At 39.0% G+C, this 23833-nt stretch overlaps 1 protein-coding gene across 1 annotated transcript in view; it reads left to right on the forward strand.

Annotated features, from left to right (window-relative positions):
• The window catches only part of LOC118573411 (lethal(3)malignant brain tumor-like protein 4), a 317599-nt gene that overhangs the window by 240999 nt on the left and 52767 nt on the right, over positions 1-23833 (forward strand). The window contains exon 12 of the mRNA XM_036173702.1: positions 5746-5860. Within this exon, the coding sequence (XP_036029595.1) occupies positions 5746-5860 (115 nt within the window). The remainder of the gene's footprint in view (positions 1-5745; positions 5861-23833) is intronic.

Consider the following 23833-nt stretch of genomic DNA (forward strand, 5'->3'; position numbering starts at 1 on the left):
GTGTCTACCTTGAACTTAATGCATTTTAAATTATCTAAGATATGCATCAAATTGAAGCTGGACCAGATATTGTAAAGACCACATATAAGTAAGTTGGTATCACTTTGTGCTGATAACTTATGTAAGCATTTGAATAGATTAGGAGATTTTGAATCTATATGTTCAAAGCCTGTTAAACTGGAAATTAATATTTTAAAATCATTTGACAGGAGACACAAGTATAATAATTCCTTATGCTAATAAAATTATTGTGACTGGGCTTTTGTTTTTCCTAAATAGTCTATCTCCCATCTGCCATGGTTACCATCTTGAATGTTGTTTGGACAGTGGGTTTGAGTCCTTATACTGTGTGAAGCACAGCGCTAAGATCTGCAGTGCCAGCAAAGGACTGAAGAGAAAGATGAACTCACTGGGCTGAGTGGAAGTTCAAGGGTGGGCACTGGAAGACATTGAAAGACTGTGTCTTTATACTAAGGAATTAATCCTTACTGATTTTTTTTTTAACATGATGATTTAACTCCTCCATGTCTAAGGCATTAGCTACTGATCACTGCTGGATACCAAGTTAATACATTCCAAGTGTTACTGTCTGGTGACAGGAATGTAAGGCAATGATGGATGAATGATCTAGCCTCTGGTTTCACGTTCATATGAACAAGAGCAAGAAGAATCTGGATTTCCTTTATGGACTTTCAGATTTGTGAAAAATTATAAATATATGAACCATGATGATAGAAATGATTTGGTTTTCAAAGTGCCTCTCAGCTTTTTAGAGAGATCCTGTAAATATCCATCAGTGCCAATACCCTCTCATAATTTGACCATCTGGTTAGAATTTTAAAAATTGGATTTTTCACTCTAGAGATATGAAGATCTGAAATGATGAAAATATCTTTCATAAAGATGTTATAGATTCAAAATATTTACTGTGTATCTCGAGTTTAGAAAACTACTGCAGAGAAGGGAGAATCCCACAAGGAATGAGGAAAGGTTTCGTCATAAGTACATGCAGCCTTGGAAATGATCATTAAGGATGCCTCACTGAACATAGGAACATCTTGAATGGAGTATATAAAAGCATTGTATCTACTAACAAAGGTTCTTTGAAAACTGTACTCCTTTTTTCTTTTTTTTTTTTTTTTTTTTAGACCAAGTTGTACAAAAGCTGAACCACACAGGTCTGATTCCTCACGGCAGAGTTCCTAAGCTTGCTTGGCCTGTCCTGTGTATCTTGTCTTAGACTACCCTGTTTTGGTACATTGGTGATCACCAGCCTCACCAGTGACTGGTGTCACCTGGGTTTAAGTCATTTGAGTGGTGTGCAGTGGCGTGTAGTTTGGTTTCCCTGCGCAGGTCGGTGTTGACATTTTGTTTGTTGATCCTTTGCTAGCCTTCAGTTTTCAAAGTATCTCGTGAGTTTTTTTGCCCATAATTTGATGGGATTTTCTGCTATCTGTAGTCTGATGGATATGTTGCAAATGGCTGAGCTTACCTTTTCTTATTCTTATTATTTTGAGAAACTGTCTTATTAAGGATAAAACTGAATTTATTAATTTGTTCTTATATGGTTACTGCATGTGCATATGAAACCTTAAATATCTTAGTATCACAGAGGTTTTTATCTGATTTTTAAATTTTTATTATGGGTTTAACCATTTTAGCTTTTGCATCTATGATCTACTTCAGGTTCACTCATATGTGAACTATAAGGTTAATTTAACCTGTATGTAGACTATAAGATAGATTTAGCCCACTCATTTTTGTTTTAAGTATGATTGTCTACATATCTGCTTCAGGGGCATTGTTGAAAAGCTGTCCTTTCTTCATCAAATACTCTTTGACTTATTATGTAAATTGAATTAAAATACATATATACATACATACATTTATATTTCTGTTAATGTGTTTGTTTCTCCAGCTAGTTCAACACTACCTTAATAATTGTGCCTGCACTGTAACTAGAAGCCAGGTAAAATTTCTTCAACTTTACCCCTCTTTTCAAAATTATTCAGAACACACTGCATCATTTTCCTTTCTATACAATGCCACAGTGTGTTTCTCAGTGATACTTAAAGAAAGCTCTATGTCTTTTGCCTTTGTTATGTAGTATTTATGACAAAGTTGTGCCTACACAGGTCAGACTGGCCTGGAACTTGCTTTGAAAAGTAGGTTGAACTGAAAGTGGCCATTCTGCTGCCTCGGCTTCCCAAGTACTTGCTTCTTGTTTTTGGTGCAATGTACTGAATGTATAGAGCATTCTGGGAGAAATGACATCTACAAAACTTTGTAGTCTTCTGGGCATAGTTATGTTCTCCATGGAGGTGGGTCATATTGAATTTGCCGTAGTGATGTTTTACATCATGGGGATCTTTCATGTTTTGTTATTTGCTTACATGCTTTGCTAAGATCTCCTTTGAGTGTCAGCAGTGGGGAATGGGGGCATAACATACAGGGTCTTGCAGTTTAGCTCAGGCTGGCATGGAACTCTCAATCCTCCTGCCTTACCTGACTGCATTCTAGAGTTATAGCTCTATACTACCATAACCATGCTTTTCATTTTAAAAGAAATGCGATTCTAGATAGATTTTTAAATAATTTATTACAGTTGTTTGTTGTCAGGATGCAGAAACACAATTATCCTACATTGCTCTTTAATTCTGAACTATTGATAAATTCTTACTGTATTTTTTGTCCATCTTATACTTTCTACAGAAAAAAAAATCATGTGTGAATAATTTATCTCTTATTTTGCCTTCATACTGAACTTTTTCTATTTGAAATAATATTTGATATGGTACTTGCTGTAAGTTTCTCACTGATTGCCCCCCCATGTCAGACTGAGGGAGCCCATTCTCTGCACATCAGCTAAGAGTATCTAGAGTGCATAGAACTGGATGAAATACATCTCTTTTAGTGTTGATGACCCTGCTACTCTTCTGTATTCTGCTGTGTGGTGAACTGACCATGACTGTTGTGAGGAGTTGACCTTGCCTATCCCACACCTTTGCTCTTCACTATTTCTCTGAAGGGAGTTTCTCTTTGCTTCTGTTTCCCATCAGTCTACAATGTCTCATTTAACATTTCTTGTACCACAAATCTATAGTTGATGTCTTTTCTGTGTTTTTTTTAATTACTGTTTCTTTAGTGTCATCTTGTTTTTTAAAAGTTTCATCTTTTGAAGGATGTATTAATTTAAAATTCTGAGTTGGCAGACATTTTCATTGCCTCATGGCTCATGGTTTCTGGTGCATGGTCAGCCAACTGTCCTGTCCTTTTATGGTTTTCATAACTTGGATTTCTTCTTTATTTATTGAGCTTGAATTCTCCTGTTCTTTCATTTGTAGAGTGGTGTTTTGAGCTGAGGTATAGAGGAGGTTTTGAACTTCCATTCTTCTGGGTTTGCTTTGTTGTGACTGTTCTCCTGCTCTTCCTCCTGGGCCATTTCTTCTGCAGCCTAGACTTGATGTGACCTGGTGAATCCTCAGGGCCCTATTTATTATCTAAGCCTTGAACTCTCTGTTCTTTAGGTTGTACTTCTTGTGCATCTTTGTTCATGGCCATGTATCCTTTCCTGCCTCTTCTCCTATGCTGTTCAGTTTGCAAAATTTTTACCCTAGAGATTTTGCATTCCAGTTTTAGAACTTTTTCCTGCTTCATGTTCATATTGTCTATGCCAAGGCTCTTCATCTGTTCATTCGTGAAGACCATTTTTATTGAAAATATCTTAATAGATACTTTAAAGTTCTGTTAATGACAACATCTGGCTGGCTCATCTTATATTGCTTCTATTGGCTGCTTCCTTAAAAACTGATCGTCTTTCATGTCCATTTGCCTACTTCTATGTCTAATAATAGCTTTGTATACTGCATTTCATAAATGATGGGGTATAGAGTGAGATTATTCTTTAAAAGGTAGGTGTTGTCATGCAGCTAACTATTTGCAATTCTTTTACCTGTTGGTTGTTGGCTTTACCCTGATAGGGTTGATCTAGAGTAGCCCTTATTTGAATTCTTTCTCCATGTATGGTGGCTTTAGTGGCTCAGGCGAATTTTGAAGGGATGACTAAAGAATCTTCACCACTATTTTTTGACTCATAGTAACATGAGACTTCTTGTGTTTCCATTTCTCAAGGAATTTGTATGGCTTCGTATTCTCTTACCTTTGGCCAAATTCTTGTCAGTATCCCCTGAAAACTTTCATTTTTGTGGCTGTTTCTTCTCCCTCATGGTGTCCTTCAGTTTCTCATCCTTTTTCAACTCTGAACTGCTGCCTGTATGTCCTCTGCACAGGATGGATGATGTGATCAATTCTACTGTGATGTGGATTGCAAGCAAGGAAATCTCTCTAGGAAGGAATTAAGGTTTTATCTGGAATGTGTTCCTTTGCTTATGGACTTCATTTTTCTGTGTCTGTGTGTGGTAGTGAATGCCTGTAATCCTAGCACTAGGGAGGCTGTGACATGAATGTGGGGTTTAGGCCATCCTGGGACATGTAGAGATTTCAAGACTATCCTGGGACATATAGAGAGTTCAAGGCTATGCCAGGACATGCAGAGAGTTCAAGGCCAACCTGTGTATACAAAGATCTCATCTCAGAAACATACTTATGCTTTTTATTTGAAAAGAAATGCCATTCTAAGTAGATTTTTAAAATTTTTTATGGTTGTTTGTTGTCAGAATATAGTAGCTGGAATGATTATTGTGTACAATTAGACATGACATGAATAACAATTTTTCATTAAAAATGGTGTATTCTCTATTTAATTGGCAATGAAAACAAGAAAATACACAAGAGTAGACTTATTTATTGTTTTACTTCATACTAAATTCACTTTTTCATCCAGACAGTATGTTTTATAACATAATTTTTATATTCAAGAACTAAGTATTTAATTTTCATTTCATAAATTGTTGAAATTTTAAATTCTTACATGCATAATTTGGAGCATGTGTGGGAACATATACATATATATGTACATGCACATGTATGTGTGTACACAGATATCTATGTGTTTAATAAATAAAATACAAAATGATAATAAATGAGCTGGTATACTGAATGGGTTTCTAAACTTGACTCAGGCCCTATCTCTTTGCTTACACTGCCCTTTAATAATCTATCTATCTAGTAATGTCTTTGTGTGTGTTCTGGGTCTTGAACTCAGGACCTATATTTGCTAAGCAGACACTCTTCCACTGAGGTGTTTCCTCAGCTCCAGTAATTTTTGTCTTCTCTGCCTTCCTTGATTGTGTGCTGAGTCTCTCTGCCCATTTGTGAGGATTTAGGAACATATTGTTTCTTTATGCCTTGATTCACACCCTTTTCATCAGTACTGGGCTTGTAATGATGTCCATTTGTTGACTGTTATGTCTATGACAGTGACGTGGTATTTGTGGTAGCTATAGGAGAGTCACCAAGGATGTGTACTACTCCCTTTTCATCATTCTAGTATTGGCTTAGCTGAGAAAACATATTGGCCTTACCCTCCCCAATTTTAGTCAATTTCTGATCAAAATTTTCATTCTCCTGCCTCTTTAATTTATCTGAAAAATGTGTTACAGGAGCCTTTCCTGGCAAGGTCAGAAAGGCTGTATGGATAGCACACTTAAAATATTGTTTCTGCCAAAGCTGTGATGAATATCATTTCAGTTTCGGCTTCAGATATCTGTTTTCACATATTTTAATGAAGGAAAAGTAAAATAGTAATAACAAAATAGTAATTCCTCATTACTATTTAACTACTAGATTCATTTTGATGGCTGGGACCATAAATACGACTACTGGATGGACGCTGACAGCCCTGACATTCACCCCATTGGGTGGTGTGACGTGACAGGGCACCCGCTAGAAGTACCATATGGTAAGTAATTTTCTCTTTGTTGTTGCTTGGAAATGCTTAGCATGAATTCCACTCTTAATGGTGCTTATTCGTGTCATTACAGTCATTTGAAAGCTAAGTCACAGATAGGTGAATTAATTAATAGCCATTCAAGCTGACTCTGAAAATCAGTTATTCCCAATTAAGGCTCAAAGGACAGGGTTTAGATTAGATGAGAAGCAATAATCACTAAGGAATAATTCTCATGTTTCCCAAAGCAGTCTTTCTTGTCTACATGTTGGCTTGAAGACCTGAGCCAACATTTCTAAATCTAGTCTTTTGTCACTGAAGTTGGATCATTTTTTTAAGCACCCCATGTTAATTTTCGTATACAATAAATTATAAAACTTTCAAAAAATATGAAATATTTCAAACTTCAGGAGTTTGAAGAATGTGAGTGAAGGAACACTCTATTTTGTTGGGATCTATGTGATTTCTGCCTTTCTAGCCACTTAACCGTAAGGAAGAAATTAAGCACTCTAAATTCTAATGAGCTTCCAACTGAAGTGCCTTATTTTGACTGAGGGAGTCTTCTGACCCGATTAGGCTAGCATGCTAATCACTCGTTCCAGGCCTTCATTCCAACGTTCTCCATTATTGTGGGTTTTTTGTTTGTTTGTTTGCTTTCTTCTTCTTCTCCTTGCCGGTTCTCCTTCCATCCATCAGTGTCTTAAGAGGAAGCTGGAATGTTAGCAAGTGAACGTTTCTTGTTGTGGGATATTTGTACACTGTGTGAAGGCGTATTGCTGTGATTGGTTTAATAAAAAGTTAAATGGCCAATAATGAGGGAGGAGGTATAAGTGGGACTTCTGGCCAGCGGGAGGAGACATGGATGAAGCAGAGTGTGTGGTACATAGATGAATAGAGATGGGTTTACTTAAGTTACAAGACCTAGTTAAAAACAAGCCTAAGCTAAGGTCATGCTTCCATAATTAATAAGTCTCTGTGTCATTATTTGTGAGCTGGCGGCTCAAAGAAAAATCAAACTACATATGGTGTCCAACATGGTGGCTCAAATATCCGAGTAAAGGGCTTGAGAAAGCTAAGAAAAGTTCTGGACAAGGAGCCAGATGTGGCCTCCGAGTCCTGCAGTCTCTTAAGTGGGCTGATGCTCAGCAGCATACATAGACATGGCTACTGGCTGCTGCCTGCAGGCTTGAGTCAGCCACCCACACCACACGCCAAGCTGAGTTGTGCAGTGACAATCAGAAAACACTGAAGGCACTTGGTAAAGCTAGGTCCAGAGACAGAAAACCTCTAAAAAGCAACAGTATGTTTATAAATGTGATTAGATGCTAAAGAAAGAAAGGAAAATGGGTATAGACAGGCTTAGAAAAATAGTTTTAAAATAATAATGTTTTTTTAAAGAAAGAATAAAGTAATATGAAAAGAATAAGCCATGTAAATATGAAAAATACACAGGATGCCTGGATTCTGTATGGTGCTTTGTTGACTTTGAATTTTTAAATGCCAATAAACAAAAGACAATAGCTGCTGAGAGACATTGGATTATGGAAATTGCTCAACTAAACCAATTTATATATTTTAAGAATGTCTTAACTTCAAAATGGAAGTCAGAAAATATGTTGTGTTGGGAGAGAAGTTATGCCTTGTTTCCACAGGAAACAAAAAGTTGTGGTTCTCTTCAAAATTAACGAGGATCAGATTTTATTGGGTAAGACTTGAAAATCTTGACTACAAAATTGATAAAAGAAATCAAGAAAGACTACAGGACAGGTGACATATATGCTGATCCCCCTACTGTGGGAACAGTTCTGAGACTGGATGAGACATGATAAATCTTGTTGGCTATAGAATCCTCATGATTTATTTTTTATTACATGCCATCCTTTCATATGGCATAGATAGAGGTTTGATTATACAAAGACACCTTAGCCCTTGGTGTCCTGTGCCTATGTGGTGAGGAGTGAGGAGCTGATCCTGATCTGCACTTTGAATTCCCAACCATAGTTTATATAGACAACCCTAGTAAGTCATGTTTTATTCTGAGTGATACTTTAAGTTAAGTAGTTGATTTGTGTATTCATATGATTAAAGTCATACCTTCTTTCCTTTAGGTGTCTGGTATCCTTGACAACCAGATCAAATTAGTCTCATTTCACAATCTAAATAAAACAAACCAAAACCCACACATAGTACTTATCATCTATAAACAGATAAAGTCATCCAACTAATGTTAATTTTGAGATATTTTAGTGACATTTCTATCTGAAGATAATTTTTTGAGATGGGGTCTCACTCTGTTGTTTTGACTGGACAGGAACTCACTACGTAGACCAGGCTGGACTTGAACTCACAGAGATCCTCCTGTATTTGTCTTCTATGAGCTAGGATTAAAGACCTGTGCCACTACACTCTGGCTCAGATAATTTTTACATTCTATTGTTTTATTTGTAACTCATTATATGTGGTATGCATGCTTTTTTTAATTAAATACTGCAAAGACTTTTAGAAGCTTAAACTTAGAGAAAATCTTAGACATTGGATGATTTATCTTCTTAAAGAGTTAGACTTTGTCTCAGATGTCATCTATGTCATTGCTTTAAGTTTATAAAATTTCACAAGAGATTAAATCAAGTAACTTACCAGCAACATTGGTTAAAAATAAGACGATCAGAAGAAAATGTGATTTGGACTCTTTGTAGCCTTTTATTCTCATGGTTTTTTTGTTACTCAAGTATTTTCCCTTCCAACCATTTGTACTATTATAATATATATAATATATTGTAATGCCCAAGAATCAAGGAGGAAAGTAAGCACTTCCATATATGCATATGTTTTATTTTCAGTGAACTCAGATTTTAGGTATAAAGTAGCTATACTTTCTGAATGAATGAAATGGATAAAAGAAAGCCATGTAGCTGCCTGCCTTTAGTGAATATTAAACCTGAGGTGCTCTGGTCTTAATGACTGAGAAGTATGCTCTTGGGTTAGGCCTGTAAGGGCCTGTAGGAAGTGGCTGAGTTCAGAAGGATACACTTGGACAAAAGACAACCAACCTCTCAAGGGGGAACAGTCCAGGAACAAGCAAAATTTGAACTCCTTGGTTCTCATTCACATTTTATGAGAATTTATTAAAATTAGAACTTTCTAAATAAATGATAGTCCTTTTTGTTTTCAATTTGCCAGCATCATTTAATCTCAGTGCAGAAAGTGAGCCAAAATAGAGTATATGCTCTCAGAGGTTCTTGCAAGGCTCCCCAATGTCTTCCATACCCATGGGTGCCCATGTCACAGATATGGGTCCTGTCACAGAGGCTGCTTCCCTCAGACAGGAGTTGGGTAGTCCTTCAAGAGTAACCCTACACCAGAGAGTCACTTGGAAAGCTCTGTCAAGCATGCTCATCCCATCTTCCCAAGTGTGATTGCAAATGTCACCCCCTCCCCTCCCCTACCGGGTAGTCCTTCCTGTACTGTTTGGAACCCAAGTCAGTGTCTCTTTCCAGACTTGGGCTTTACCCAGTTTGTCACCTGGGTGACTACTGTCTAGTATTGATTCAGTTTCTTTCCCACAGGCTCAAGGTATTCTGCTTGCCATGTCCAACATAGAATTCTATAACAGTTGTTCTACATGTCCCAAAAATGTGGTTCAAAGAGGATCCAGGGACACCCAGGACTATCTTTTAGTTATTGTGTGTGTATGTTTGTGTGTGTGTGTGTGTGTGTGTGTGTGTGTGTGTGTGAGTGAGTGTGTGTTGGTGTGTGTGAGTGTGTATACATGTCAGTAGCTGTTTTTGTTCAGATTCTATTTTGCTTGGTTTTTGAGACAGAAAAATCTCTCACTAGCCTGGAATTCATCAAGTAGTTTAGACTCGCTGGGTAGTAATCTTCAGGGATCCACCTGTTTTTTCCTCCCCAGTGCTGGCATATCTCCCACCATGCTATGCTTCTTTATGTGAGTCCTGAGAAGTAAATTAATCTCTTCATGCCTGTGAGACTAGCACCTTACATGCTGCATCATATTCTCAGACCCTAGGGTTACCTTTTGACAGCATTTCAACACCATCATTTGGAAGCTGTAACCCTAGCCACATACTGTAGTTCCTCAAATAAACCTCATTTATACATACACTACAGCATTCATTATTGGCACATAGATTACCAATTCCATTGGAAAACCATGTGTCCAGCATTTCTTGCATTAAAAATTAGCTAAGTTTTAGAAATAAGATGGTAGACTTCAAAACCTGACAGCTTTGGATTTAGATTTCTGACTGACTTTGAACAAGCTACTTTACCCCTAAGTCTTGCAGTTTGGAGAGAATATACATAATTCTTCAGCTTTCATGCTACCTGGCAACCAGCAAGAACCAAGCTAGGACACAAGGCACAGGCCTCTTCAGCATTCATTTTTCATTGGCTCTGAAAATTAGCAAGGTATGTTTTCCTCCTGTGTACCCATTACAATTGTACTGTGCAGAAAGTACTTGCCAATCGTTGAGTGGATATCGATTAACATTTAGGACAATTCAAAGCATTTAGAATTAACTATTATAAATTCTATTCAAATTATTCTATTCAGGCATCTGATAAGCAAATGCTCTAAAGCAAATTCAGCTACAAACTAGCTTGGCTACTTTGTAAATGAAAAAACAGAATATATTATGAATGTGGAGTCAAATAAAATTACCCCCATTTGTTTGTTCAAAGGTTTCTAGTTATCAGATAAAATGGACAGAATCAGTCTTTACCTGAGCCCTCTCCTCCCATCTCCTCCTTCTCTGTCCCCTCATCCCCTCCTGTTCCCTGCCTGGTGTTCTGCAAATGTAAGGCAACTGCTCTCCCACAGACATGCATGCCTCAGTCCCCTTTTTTTATTTGTGATTTAGACAGTGACCCTTCCTTAGGCCTCCTGATATCTCTTGACTTCTGTGTTGTCTGTTTCTTGGCCTTGCCACTAACCTTATCCGACATTTGAGCACTAACAAGGAAGGAACTCCCTTACAATCCAGTGTCCTGGTGTGTGGCTCAGGGCTACCTGTACCTGCACTTCTGTAGACACCTGCAGTCACTTACACATACAGAAACATACATGCAATTTGAAAACTAAAAATCTTTAAAAAATAAAATAAAAAAGAACCAGGCAGCAACCACAAAGTCCTCTCTCACAAATGAAACTTAAATGAAATAAAATATATTTTATTTTATGATATGAATCATCTTTGGAGTGTGTTCAGATCAGAATAAAAACAGACAATAAAAATGTGACAAGACACAGTCAGTCTGAAAGGTACAGTGGAGATGGGAAAACCAATTACTTTAACTATATCCAGATGTGGACTACCACCTGGCAACTATCAAATGTTCTCATCAGCGTGTACATAAAGTATTTGTGCTGAAGTAATAAAGAGCCCGCACACCATGACAAGAGCTTGTGGAATGGGAAATGGTATGGTGGATTACATACTGTCATAATGGTGCTATTCCTTCCATGAAGAGCCTCAAGGAATGTTCTGGAGTATTCTGTGTGAGAGGCCACCACATCTGCTAAGGTGTGCCTCTTATTTCTTATGTTTCCATATAGAAAAAACGAAGTTCCTCTCCTAACTTGAGCATAAGATTGCATAGACACAGGAGAGATTACTTGATCCATCTTCTCAGAAAATGTCAGTCAACCTAGAGAGGGTACTTTGTCCTTGAGAGTTACCAAAGACAGGGATGAAGAATATCAAATTATCAGTTCTCATGTGCTTATTGCATCTAGAGGTCAGGGAACTGACTTACAGATTGGTGCCTGGCTGTGGTTAGATAAGACTTCTTGCCCTGCCCTGAATCCTTTATAAATAGGTAAGTCTCCTTCTTCCCTCACCCCCCCCCCTCTCTCTCTCTCTCTCTCTCTCTCTCTCTCTCTCTCTCTCTCTCTCTCTCACACACACACACACACACACACACACACACACACACACACACACACAGCAGGAAACGGGTTAGTTAGCTAATGAAAGAGTTAAAAGCCAGATCTAATGGAAGGATGGACTTGCTAGCAGCTCTAAGGCCAGGGGCTTTGTCTAAGGAAATGTCTAAGCTCTTCCATCCCATGAAGAGAAGTCCTTGAGAGGCCTTTGGACAATCCTCTGTAGTTATGCCTCAAGGTACCCCCCAACAAGAATGACCCCTAACTGTTTACTCTAGTCCCTATGTATCTCTCTATGAGACCTTTCCTCTTGGTCCCAGACTGCTCACCTGTTATGTCTCAGGAACTGTCTGTCTTCTTTCTGAGGTATATTGGAACTTCTGGGAACCCTCCATAGCCATCTTGGCTGTGCCAAAGCAACTTGAGGGGCACGGGCTCATCTACTTGTCCAACAGCCTGCTGCATATGGATGGAGCCAGGTGGGGTCTTTTCTCAGAGATATAAAGCTCCCCCAATGCCAAGTGAAACAGATCACCAAAGGAAATGATTTTACCAAGCCCATTTAGGGACTTTGTGATTGTAAATAGGTACCCACTTTAATGCCAGCACAAAGAGAGATAAACAGGTGTGTGGAGGAGGGTGATGTAAGAAGAGATCAGTGTGAAAGTACACGCCTGTGACCCTCTTTTCTCCTTCCACATCTTGTGTGTTGTTTCTTGAACTCAAACTACCCCAGAGCCTTTGGCTGTACTATCTTTTCTATCCTCTATGTCTAACATCATTCTCATTTCAAGAATTCACTCAAATGTGTCTTCTTAGAGAGCCTTCTGGCTATACCATCACTTCCTGTGTGGGAGACAGTGAGTGTTGTGCCAGTATTTTCCTGTGGCCTAGCATGGATGCCTGTGTCTCACTTAAGAATTGAATAGGGCTAGGGATTTAGCTCAGTGGTAGAGCACTTGCCTAGCAAGCTCAAGGCCCTGGGTTCGATCATCTCAAAAAAAAAAAAAAAAAAAAAAGAATTGAATAATCACTGTGCCTAAGACTTTGGTCTGAGAGGCCATCTTATGTCCTCTCCTTCAGCCTTCTTCCTTTTTCCCTCCTCCTCTCTGTCTCTTCTTCCTCCACTTTATTTTCTTTGAACTAAGCTTTATATGATGCTCAAGATTGCAGCAACCTTGTGGTCCTCCTGTCTCAGCCCCCCAAGTGCTAGGATTACCAGTGTGGGCTTTCATGTCTGCCTTCACTGGGGTGACTTTTTCAGCTGTGGCCATGGGGTTTGTCTAATCAGGGCCTCCTAGGAGAGACAAGGACCAGGCATCCTCCACAATCGAGAGAGGACATTTTCATGGCTGGGAAGCTGGCAGGCAGAACATTGAGATTTCCTAACTGGTTCGCATGCCTAAATAATTTTGTCATTGTTCTTTCTTTATCTTCTGTTTGATTTATATTTGGAAGTAATTACAAAGCTTGATGACAAAGCCAATGAAATGAAATATCATTATGAAATCAAAGTGTATACTAGTAGAGTACCAGCATGCCCCATAATGATAATACATCCAGCTTCTCCCATTTATGTTAAGGACATGGGGAACTGGGCTAATCAGTTTAGCTATTAAACACAAATGAACATCATAGAACATAGCTTGATTGAAGATACAGCTTTGGTTCATTTCACTGCAGTTGTATAAGACTGACAGAATGACTTGAAAATATACCATATGGTCTAGTCCATTGTATGTCCTGTTAAGTGAGATAAAATACTGACAGTTCATTTAGAAATGAACAATTAATAAAGCTTTCTCTAGCGAGCATTTGGGACTCTGAAGAATAGAAAAGTTTTGTTCAATTAGATAAAAATTTGCTTAGGTTATAAGATAGAAGGCATTCTGAGTACAGACCACATAGGGGATAATCGATGTGATAGACCATTCCTGTAGAAATGGAAGAATTGCTGACCTAGCCAGGTATCAGCACATTCAAACCTGCTCTATTTTAAAGAGAATGGTAGAAGGAATCTTTTTGGAAGTACTTGTTCTTCCAAAACACAGCAAGAAAGTAATCAGCAGTTTTAAGAGTCCCCGAGTACTCATTGACTTAATAGACAATTACGGCATATTGTGCTTTAAAAAGTTAGCTATTTTAGAAGTCCCTAATTACAGATTTACATGATAGACTTATCAAGAAAAATAATACATTTCAAAATGTGCTTACAGTCTTAATGATATTATCTCTTTGAAATGTTCCCTGGTAAAGGGCTTATCCAGTGTCTGCCTTCTGGAAGTGTGAGGGCAGAATTCGCTTTGTTCTAAATGTGGTGCTGGGTTCCTAGTGGTGGCTCATAATGATCCGGCAAAGGACTTCCTCCCCACAGCTAGATGACTCCACTCTTAGTCTCTGTTAATGTACAGAGGCAGTGGTGGGATATCCTTGGTTATCACGTGTACAGACCGACTCTGCCAGTGTTGAAAACAGAATAGTTACCGACCTCTGAACATGATGAAGTGGGGGGGAAGACATTAAGGCCTCACACATTTGTACCCTGACCCAGTTATGGCTTACCTCTGGCCATGGCCTTACAGACACACAAGGTCTTGAGTTAGGGAACAAATTTTTCAGGATTTCTTTGGGAGACTTTTAATCTTAAGAAAGTATAATACCTTCCAGGGGAAAGGAATGAGGCTTGATCAGGGATTATATCCCTACAGGAAAATAGCAGAAGCCTCCTGGGTGGAGCCATTGACTGGCTGCTGGTGACTCCACTCAAGTAGGCAGGCTACTGTTGGATGGATAAACTTTATGTATCTACTGTATTGACTGCTACTCTAAAACATATAAATTCCCATGAGACATAATTTCTGCCCCCAGGAAACTATGAATTAAGAGGATAATGGGTTCCTTCTCTCTCATGACCACACACTGTTGTCCAGCCTGGCACTTCCATGACTGTCTGAGACACAAAGACAATTGTATGGCCTTTGTGACTGTTAACCATATTAATATTTAGTGCTGATGTAAAACAAAACAAACAAAAACATGTCCTCTCAGTGACTGGAGTGTCTTCTCTCACAACTGGGAGGATGGGAAGCAGGGGAGAGCAACCCCCAGGGTCCCTTTCAAGGCAAGCTGAGTGGTGTTTAATCTCTTGCAAAACCTTTTGTTCATTTGTCTTCTGTAGTATTAGAAAAAGTCAGTAGTGCTTGACAGTTTGTTTTACAAATAGATTTACCCTTAAATGACCCATAGGGATAAACAGAACCAAATATTTGAATGAGAAGAAACATTATGTTCTTCATATGGAAAAGAACTGTATGATGGTGATGAGTTTTGTTCACTCAGCATTTTAAGTAAACAAGCATGAAGAAGTTGAAACTAAACAAACCTAGGATCCAGAGAACACTGGGGAGAGACAAACTTAGGGAACTGAAAATTGTGTGGCATAGTTAGGAACTCTGAGCTTTTGACTTAATTTTTTCAAGTATGCTCTGATACTCCTTAGAAATGAGAAACTAAAATTCAGAATTTCTTTTTGTTAGCAAAACTCATAAGCTCCACACAGACTCCTATAATTACGAGAAGAGAGATTTACCACATAGGTCTTTGGGGTGGTAACTTTGGGTAGCTATCTATCCAGCAGTGATAGTCATTGAAATACATTCCCTGAGACATTCACAGGGTTGATGTGTTTACAAAATCAGAACTACTCTAAATAGCCATAGCCACTTGACCGTTTCTGATAGGACCCACTAGACATGACCCCAGCAGTTCAGGCTCCTGCTGTCACTCACACATCTGGTAGCATTCTGAAAAGTGTTGTTATGTTTGCTTGCACCCAGACCTTCACATGGTTTTTCTATATTCAGGATTATTTCTGTAAGTGCCAAACAGATAAACATCATTATGGCAGTGGTGGGGGTGAGCTACAGCTGCTAAGAATATATCCCTCATTCTGCACTGTGGCTCCTCTCCTACAAGACATTAGCCCCCTTAGACGCTCCCCACTCTCCTTAGTGCCCCTTCACTGTACTGTTTTTCTGCACATTAAAAGCTTTTATTGTCCTAACAAATTGTAAAGCAGAGTAAAAGAAATGTGGTTATGTAAGCTTTCATTCTTTAATGTGCAGTTTATGTTTCTTAGATTGACAGGAACAACTTCCATCATTTACTTTGAAGTCATCATTCTCTTTTTTTATTGCAATGCACTTGTCTTGTGATGGAAGCTGTTAGAATAGAAGAGGAATCTTTTATGTAACCTCCCACCAAATAGTATGACAATACCATCAGCCAGGAAAAAGAATCCAATAAACCAGACTAAGCTGCGACTCCACAGCTTATCCCAGTATTAGGTTCTAAAATCAGCAAGTGCTACCAAAGCGTGCCTAGTCACAGTCAGTGGGAAGCACTTCTCAGCAAGCTCGGCAGAGTGGGCTGCTTCCAACCATCACCTAGACCTTGGGTGTGGTTGAGGATAAGGTGAAATCATCGGAAAGAGCAGAGAGGCAGACTACAGGAAAGCTCACATACCTCAACACACCAGCACATCCAAAGTTCAGGAGACTGTTCAAACTTGAAAAACATGTTGAAACTGAGGAAGAATGTGAACATCTCTGACTTCCACAGCTCGATAGAATCCACTCAGACTCGGACCTATTTAATAGCTGGCTATCTGTCCCTCTTTGTGTGTGTGTGTGTGTGTGTGTGTGTGTGTGTGTGTGTGTGTGTGTACACATATTTGCTTGTGTACACTTGAGCTTGCACATATGTGGAAACTCAATTAGGTTGCATTCAGATATTTAATCATCTTAATGTGCATGAACACACTTGCTAATTCACACTTGCTAATTTTAAAGCTACAAATGGTTGAGGAGAACTTGTATGTATATAAATGTATAGTAATTTTGAATTTATATAAGTAAATGTTAACGGAAATGCAGGGACAAATAAGCACACACACACACACACACACACACACACACACACACACACAAACACAATAGTAGTGCTTCACTGTCTGTCTGGATAGACTCATCCAAATAGAAAATCAACAAGGAAACATTGTATTGGAATAACACTACAGACCAAGTCCTGCTGAACATATATAGAACATTCTATTCTACAGCTGCAGACTATATCTTAAGTGCACACAGAACACTGTGTAGCATCCATCCTATGTTGGACCTCAAATCAACTATTTAAAAAGTTAAGAAGATTAAAATAATTTTTAGTGTCTTTTCTTACTGCAGTAGTAAAAAATTAGAAATTAAAAATGGCAAAGTACTTTGGAGAATTGACATAATCTGGACCAATGGTTCAAAGAAGAGATAAAGAAGTTAGCGAAAGTATCTCAAGACAAGCTAAAATGTAAACACAGGAAACGAAAACTTACAGGATGCGCCAAAGCAGCAGTGTGAGGAGGAGATCTTTCAAAGTGAATGTCAGGGGAAAAGGAGGATTTGGAATAAATAATTTGAGTTTACACCTCAAGGAACTTTCAAAAGATGAATAAATATCAAAAGAAGAATAAACTAGGGCAGAAGTCAATGGAAAGGACATTAACATCAGAGAACTAAATGACAAATGGCCCAGAATGAAAGAAGATCAAAGAAGCTAATAGTTGTTTTTCTTTAATTGATTAAGCCTTTGATTGGAAGACATTCAAGTTGATACCACAGAGATGTAAAGGGATGTAAGGAGCAACCATAAACAATTACATCCAGAGAAACTGGATAACAGAAAAAAAAGATAAATTCATAGAGGGAGCCAATCTACCCAAACTAAATCACGAGAAAATATAGAGCCTGAGCATACTAATAATAAATAAGGAGATTGAATCATTCGTAAAAAGTTCCTAGTGAAGAAAGCTCAGGATTGGATGGTTTCACAGATGAATTGTGAGTTCTACCAAGAATAAAAGGAACTAATGGCAGTCCATATGCCATTTTGTATGTGTGTGTATTTACACACAATATATATCTACATATAATATACATACACACATATACATCATATATTGTATATAAATGTATATAATATATGCAATTGAAATAGAGACAACACTTCCAAACTCATCTTACAAGGCCAGACTCCTCCTGATGCTGAAGCTGGACAAAAGGAAAGAAATGAAAAGAAATGTGTGGCCCAATAATTCCCAATAGACAAAAATGTAACACATCTCTACAAAATGGCAAAATAAACCCCAAAAACCTGATGTCAATAGCTCATTTAAGTAAGATTTATCCCTGAGATTCAAGAATGGGTTCAACATAGGCAAATCAATAACTTTGGTACTTTATGAAATGAATGAAGAGTAGGCACCAGGTGATTATGTCAGTAGGTACAGAAAATACTTCTGACAAAATTCAATATACATGGATTGCAAAAATACTCTTAATGAACTAGATATAGAACGAGAAGTCCTTAACATAATATAACCATTATGACAAGCCCACAGCTAAGATCATACTGAGATTGAAACAAAAAAAGATGGCCTGTAGTCAACACTTTTATTCAATATATAAAATTCTCAGACATAGCCATAGAAATCAGTAGCAGACAAGAAATCAAAGACATCCAGACTGATAGGGATAAGATAGTGCCTCTTTGCTGATTATACACACACACACACACACACACACACACACACACACACACACACTGAGTGGGGGAATTCCATCAAAAACTTTTCCACATGAAGAAAAATTAAGTTAGACCCTTATATTATATGCATAAATTAACTTGAAATACATTAACAGCTTAAGTGTTTAGACTTAAAGCTGCAAACCTTGTAGAAGAAAGCTTTGGGAAACAGATCCTTGACACTGTTCATTTGTGTCTGTACTTTGAGACAAGCTATATCTATCCAGCCAGCCTGGCCTGGAACTCACTACACAGACCCAGCTGGCGTTGACCTTGGCAGGTCCTCTTCGTTAATCTCCCTAGTGTTAGGAACTCAGGCATGCTGTGTGCCTGGTTCTGGCATCAATTCTAACAGCGAGCTTCTGGATTTCACAACACAGACAACAAAGGTAAAAACAAACTGGTGGGACAATCTAGTGAGAAGGTTTCTGTGGACAAGGAAGATGACCAAGAGGCAACCTTTCTGCAGAAAGGGAAGACGTCTTTGGAAAGCACACATGTGACGAGTAGTGCAGAGCCCTGTCTGTGAGGAACCAGCACAAGTAAACCACTCAAGTCTGCCCGGCTGTGCAGCAGCAGCACAGCCTTCCTCCTGGCTTTTTGAAAGGTTTAGAGACATTTCCACAAAGGCTTATACTGTTCTCTAATAACAAAAGCATAATTTTGTGTATTTAGTTAGAGATAATAAGTTGCAGTATAAATTCTTTACTTTGAAATATTGTGGTATATTTCAATGGAGAAATGGCTCCAATTCAATCTGTAATGTCCCCTTACTCTTTAATGTCATTACATTTATATGTCAGTTACACACACACACACACACACACACACACACACACACACATTTGCACGTGCATTTTCTGTAGTGTTTTGCCCCTGAAGTGCACAGCCCAGTCTAAGAGGTTCATTCAGATACTGAGTCAGAACATCTCATTTTCCATCAAAGTTCAGTGCCCTTATTTATCCATCACACCAAGCTTTTCAGGGAGCCTTGTGTAATTAATCATTTGTGGATAGCTTAATGTATGATAAATGTAATTTATAATTTTGTTAAGAAAATATTTGCCTGTTCTTAACTAGAAAGGTGGCATTTTACTCCATCTAAATAATAAATAAAGCCCGAGGTTCCTGTTTTTGCCTTAGGTGCTCGGAAGTTCCATCGGGTCTGTAGAAGAGACTTTTGGGAAATCATGTGTGTGCATTTTCCTTCCCTTTGCTGTGTGAGAGATCACTGTTGCAGGCTCTGGTCCTCAGGATTGTCACAGTTCTGACTGTTTTCCTGCACTACAAGCACTCTTAGATTACCTTTCCAAGGGCTTCCCCCCACCCTAGATTATCAAGGAAATAGAAAATTTACTTTGTAGGGAATTTTTAAAAAATACTTTTTGCTGTTCCACTTAACCATTATTTTCCCATTTTATATGCATATCAAAACGTGACATTTAGAAACTTTAAGATAAGCAAATATGATCTTTGGTCACTCAACTTCCTTCTGCTCCAGAAATTATTCTCGTACAGTAGGCGTTGGTCACCTCTGATTTCATTAGTCAGGAGAGAATAGTATGGTTGACTTACAATTTCAATTTGATAGATAATGCTTATTACTTGCATTCTCCCACATTGAGTGATAATTATGTCATTAAAACTTTGCAAGCTACAAGTAAATATCTTAGATACAGCAGCTTAAAAAAGCAGCAGCTTAACTGTTTCTAATTTCAAGTAAAGGCTGTGTCACTTTAATTACTTGAAAACAGGGACTTGCATACACAAATGGCCTATTTTATCAAGTTTAGTTCTCGTTGTAGTGTATTATTCTCCTCGCTTTCCCTAGCTTCACTGTTGACCTCACTGTGTTTGCTGAATTAGAGGAGGTATGGTGGAGATTTTTTATCATACCAACAAAGGATGTGGCAGCTCTCCCTGCACACAATGTCCTTGTCCTAGTTTGTTCCTCTTACATCTGGGGCTTTTCTAATATTATTCTCCACTAAAGAACTATCATCACTCCAACAAGAAAATAATAACATTTTGACAATAAGCCCACTTTTGTGATTTTTTTCATCCCACCTCCTATATAAGAAATCCTGAAACAAAATTCTCAAACTCAACTTCTCTCCCCCACCATTCTTCTTCACATCTTTCATGAAATCATTCTTTTGCCAAACCCAGGAGCAGGTGGGATGTCTAGGAGCTCTCTCTCGGCACTGTCTCTGTGATTCTCCAGTGTTTTACCCTGGGTCTCTTTTCTTCCCTGGCCTCCCTCTCAGCCTCCTTCCTGTTCCCTTTCTGCATCCACCTGTAAGCATTTTCAGTTTGTGGTCCTGAGACTTATGTCTGTTGGCATGAACTCCCCAGGAATCCCATCTCATCCCTTGGACCAGCAGCATCCACTCTGCCTCACACACCTTGCCGCTTTGGAGCTTGCTGCTGGCCAGGTTACTGAAAACCTGTGCAAGTTTGGTCCAGTAGAGGAAGTGGGTGGGGCTCAGTGGGTGTGTTCTTATCCACTCATTCTTCATGTGGCTCTTCATGTGGCACTTCCAGTCTGTCCAGTCCATCCCAGAATAGAAGGAAGACTCCATCTCGACCACATCACCACTCACCACCCTCTTTTCTGTCCTGGTGCCTCAGGAACGCTGTGGTTTCATCATGGCTCTCATTCTTAGCAACTGCAGGACCTTGGCTGCCCTGCCTTAAGGCATAACCCCACCTCTAGTGTCACCTTCTCTTCCTTGCTCTCCTGTATGTGCCTGCATGCCACCCTCTCTGTCCAGCATCATGTCTACCCTTTGGCCTGATTGTTTATTGTATTTGTGACAACAGAAGTTAAGCTCCAAGAGGACAGTTGGGAGGTGGCATATACTGAGAATGTGGAATACTGGGGGACAAATAATACATGCATGATCTTTCTTAAAGTGAAAAAAGAAAGCCTCCACAGTTATCTTTATTTTTTAAACAAGAAGGGATAAAGTAACCTCACTTGTGTGTTATCAGTGACATTTAATTCTGCCTACCTTTCCAAACAGCAGTGTTTGTGTATCCTGTACCGGGTGTCACCTCTGAGTACTAATGCTGTGTTTTTACAAAAAGTTGCTAAAGGAATTAGGTTAAGTGCATGCAATTTCAGCAATGAGTCATCAGTGGTGATAAAAAGGATAAGGATGCTGCATCCTGGTCCTTATTCTCTGATGCTGGCCAAGCTCTATCTGGACTGATGTGCATTTAAATGAACTGAATCTCTTCATTTGTTGTCCTCAGAGTTAACATCACTCTGTTCTGGGTTTTCTGTCCACCCAAGCAAGTGGCCTCCTGAGGGGAAGCTGTGGCCAGTTATGGGGTGTGGGGAGGATGGCCCCAGTCTCTTACCCATTCTGGTAGCTAAGCCCAGCCTTTTCAAAATGGATTATAGCGAAGTGGATTATATCACTCAGACACCAAGAAGAGCAATTGGAAATACAGGACAGTTCCCTTTCCCATTTCCTAGCAATCAGTACAATCTCGATTCCTGATTCTGCTTTGATTGCTTCCATCATATCATGTTTATGTGGTAATGGATCTAACCCCCCCTTTTTTATAAAAAGGGAATTTGCTTGTTTTTAACAGAGAAAAACAACAGAATTGCTACTTTAGCTTAATACTTTTTCAGCGGCTTGAACTGCAGAATCGGTTTGTAGACGTTTATTCAAAGAGGGCTGTTTGTACTCTTGGATCTCTGGTGGTGGGTCCAAGGCTGTCAATGTTCTGGGCCAAAGTTGCGACTCAGTCCCTCCTTCCTCAATGCTCTTGCACTTGTCCTTGCGTCTGTCACCTCACGGAGTTCACATCTTCCTACAGGAAAGCAATGGCCGCCTCCCCTTCACCCTGTTGTATAGGTCCTACTGACAGAAATGACAAATGACCATGTCTGCCTACAGGAAAGCCAAAAGGTGGGCACATGGCTACCTTGAATAAAAGTTAGCTAAGAAGTAGAGTTTGAATATAGGGTAGGCAGCCTGAGTATCATGGTGACCACAAAAACTTGGGAACCCATTGTATCTCACTGCAGGATAAATGGGTATCCCAATCATTAGGACATCTTCAGTTTTGTACAAATGTTCTCCATTCATCTTTGCAAAAACACCCTGGCTGTTCAGTTTGTTCATGCCCAAGGGAACTTTTTGCCTTAGATTTCCAGTAAATCAGAAGCTATTCATGTTGCATGACGCGGCAAGTGGCTCATAGTAGTTAGAGGGACAGAGACTGGCTTCCGAGGCCCAAACTGAATGAGGATCACGTTATGATTCTTCACAGCACTGTGGTATGTGCTAGCCAGCCAGCATTGTGGGTAATCACTGCAGCTGTTACTGTCAGGACTTATTCATAAGACACACCTAGAGAGTTGCTGCCCTGTCCAAGCCACTGTGTGAATGGCTGCCAGAGACACAGTGGAAACAAGTTAGATATGGAGATTTATCACTCCAAAAAATCCAGCCAGGAACGTAGCAAAGCAAAGTAGGAAGGTAACTCCAGGAAAGGGTGACAAGGTCTGGGTCCATCTCCCTGGAGAAACAATTTAGAGCAGAGAAAACTTTGCTAAAGACTTCTACTTTCTAAATATCCAATTACCAGTAAGATATTCTTGGCAAAATTATCATGGAAAAAAACACACTAACTTGTTCATAGGTACCTTTATCATAGTGAACAATGAAAATTGTTACTGAATTTCCAGGCTTTTGTTTTCCCCTGATGGATGACTCTCTAATTCTCCACAGAGTTGACCACCAACCCTTCATCACTCAGAACTCAGTGGGGAAGTTGCTAGGCCCAATGCATTTTTTTTTTTTTTTTTTTTTTTTTTTGGTGACAGGGTTTCTCTGTGTAGCCCTGGCTGTCCTGGAACTCACTTTGTAGACCAGGCTGGCCTCAAACTCATTCACCTGTTTCTGCCTCTCAAGGGCTGGCATTAAAGGTATGTGCTACTACCACCGAGTGGTTCAATACATTTGTATTTCATGTTCTTCTTCACTCTGTCTTTGTTTTATCTTTTGCTGTGGTCTTAATGTGATAACCCTCCTCCGAATCATCCAGGCCATACCTCTCCCTGCAGTTCTCACAGGGAGAGAAATATGGTTCCCTTCGGGAACTGGAAACAAAAACATCTGGGCAACTATTAAAATTATCACTCTAAACTATAACTTAATCCAGGGTCTAAGAATATCACAGAAAATAATATTAAGTTGCATTTCCTGTGTATGATGTGTTAGCCACTGAGCTGCATGTGGGATGATGGAAATGTTTTCTGTTTGCTTGCTTTTGACCTCTGAGATGTCCTGAAGATGGAAAAGAAGTCTTGTGTGTATTCTCACTGTTTGTTCTCTCACATATCCCTCTATTTACTATGATAAGTTAGATCCCTTTATTTACTAAATATGATCAAAGCATATTTCTTAATTAAGCACTTAATA

Source organism: Onychomys torridus, chromosome 23 (assembly GCF_903995425.1).
Source record: "Onychomys torridus chromosome 23, mOncTor1.1, whole genome shotgun sequence".
NCBI classification, from domain to species: Eukaryota; Metazoa; Chordata; class Mammalia; order Rodentia; family Cricetidae; genus Onychomys; species Onychomys torridus.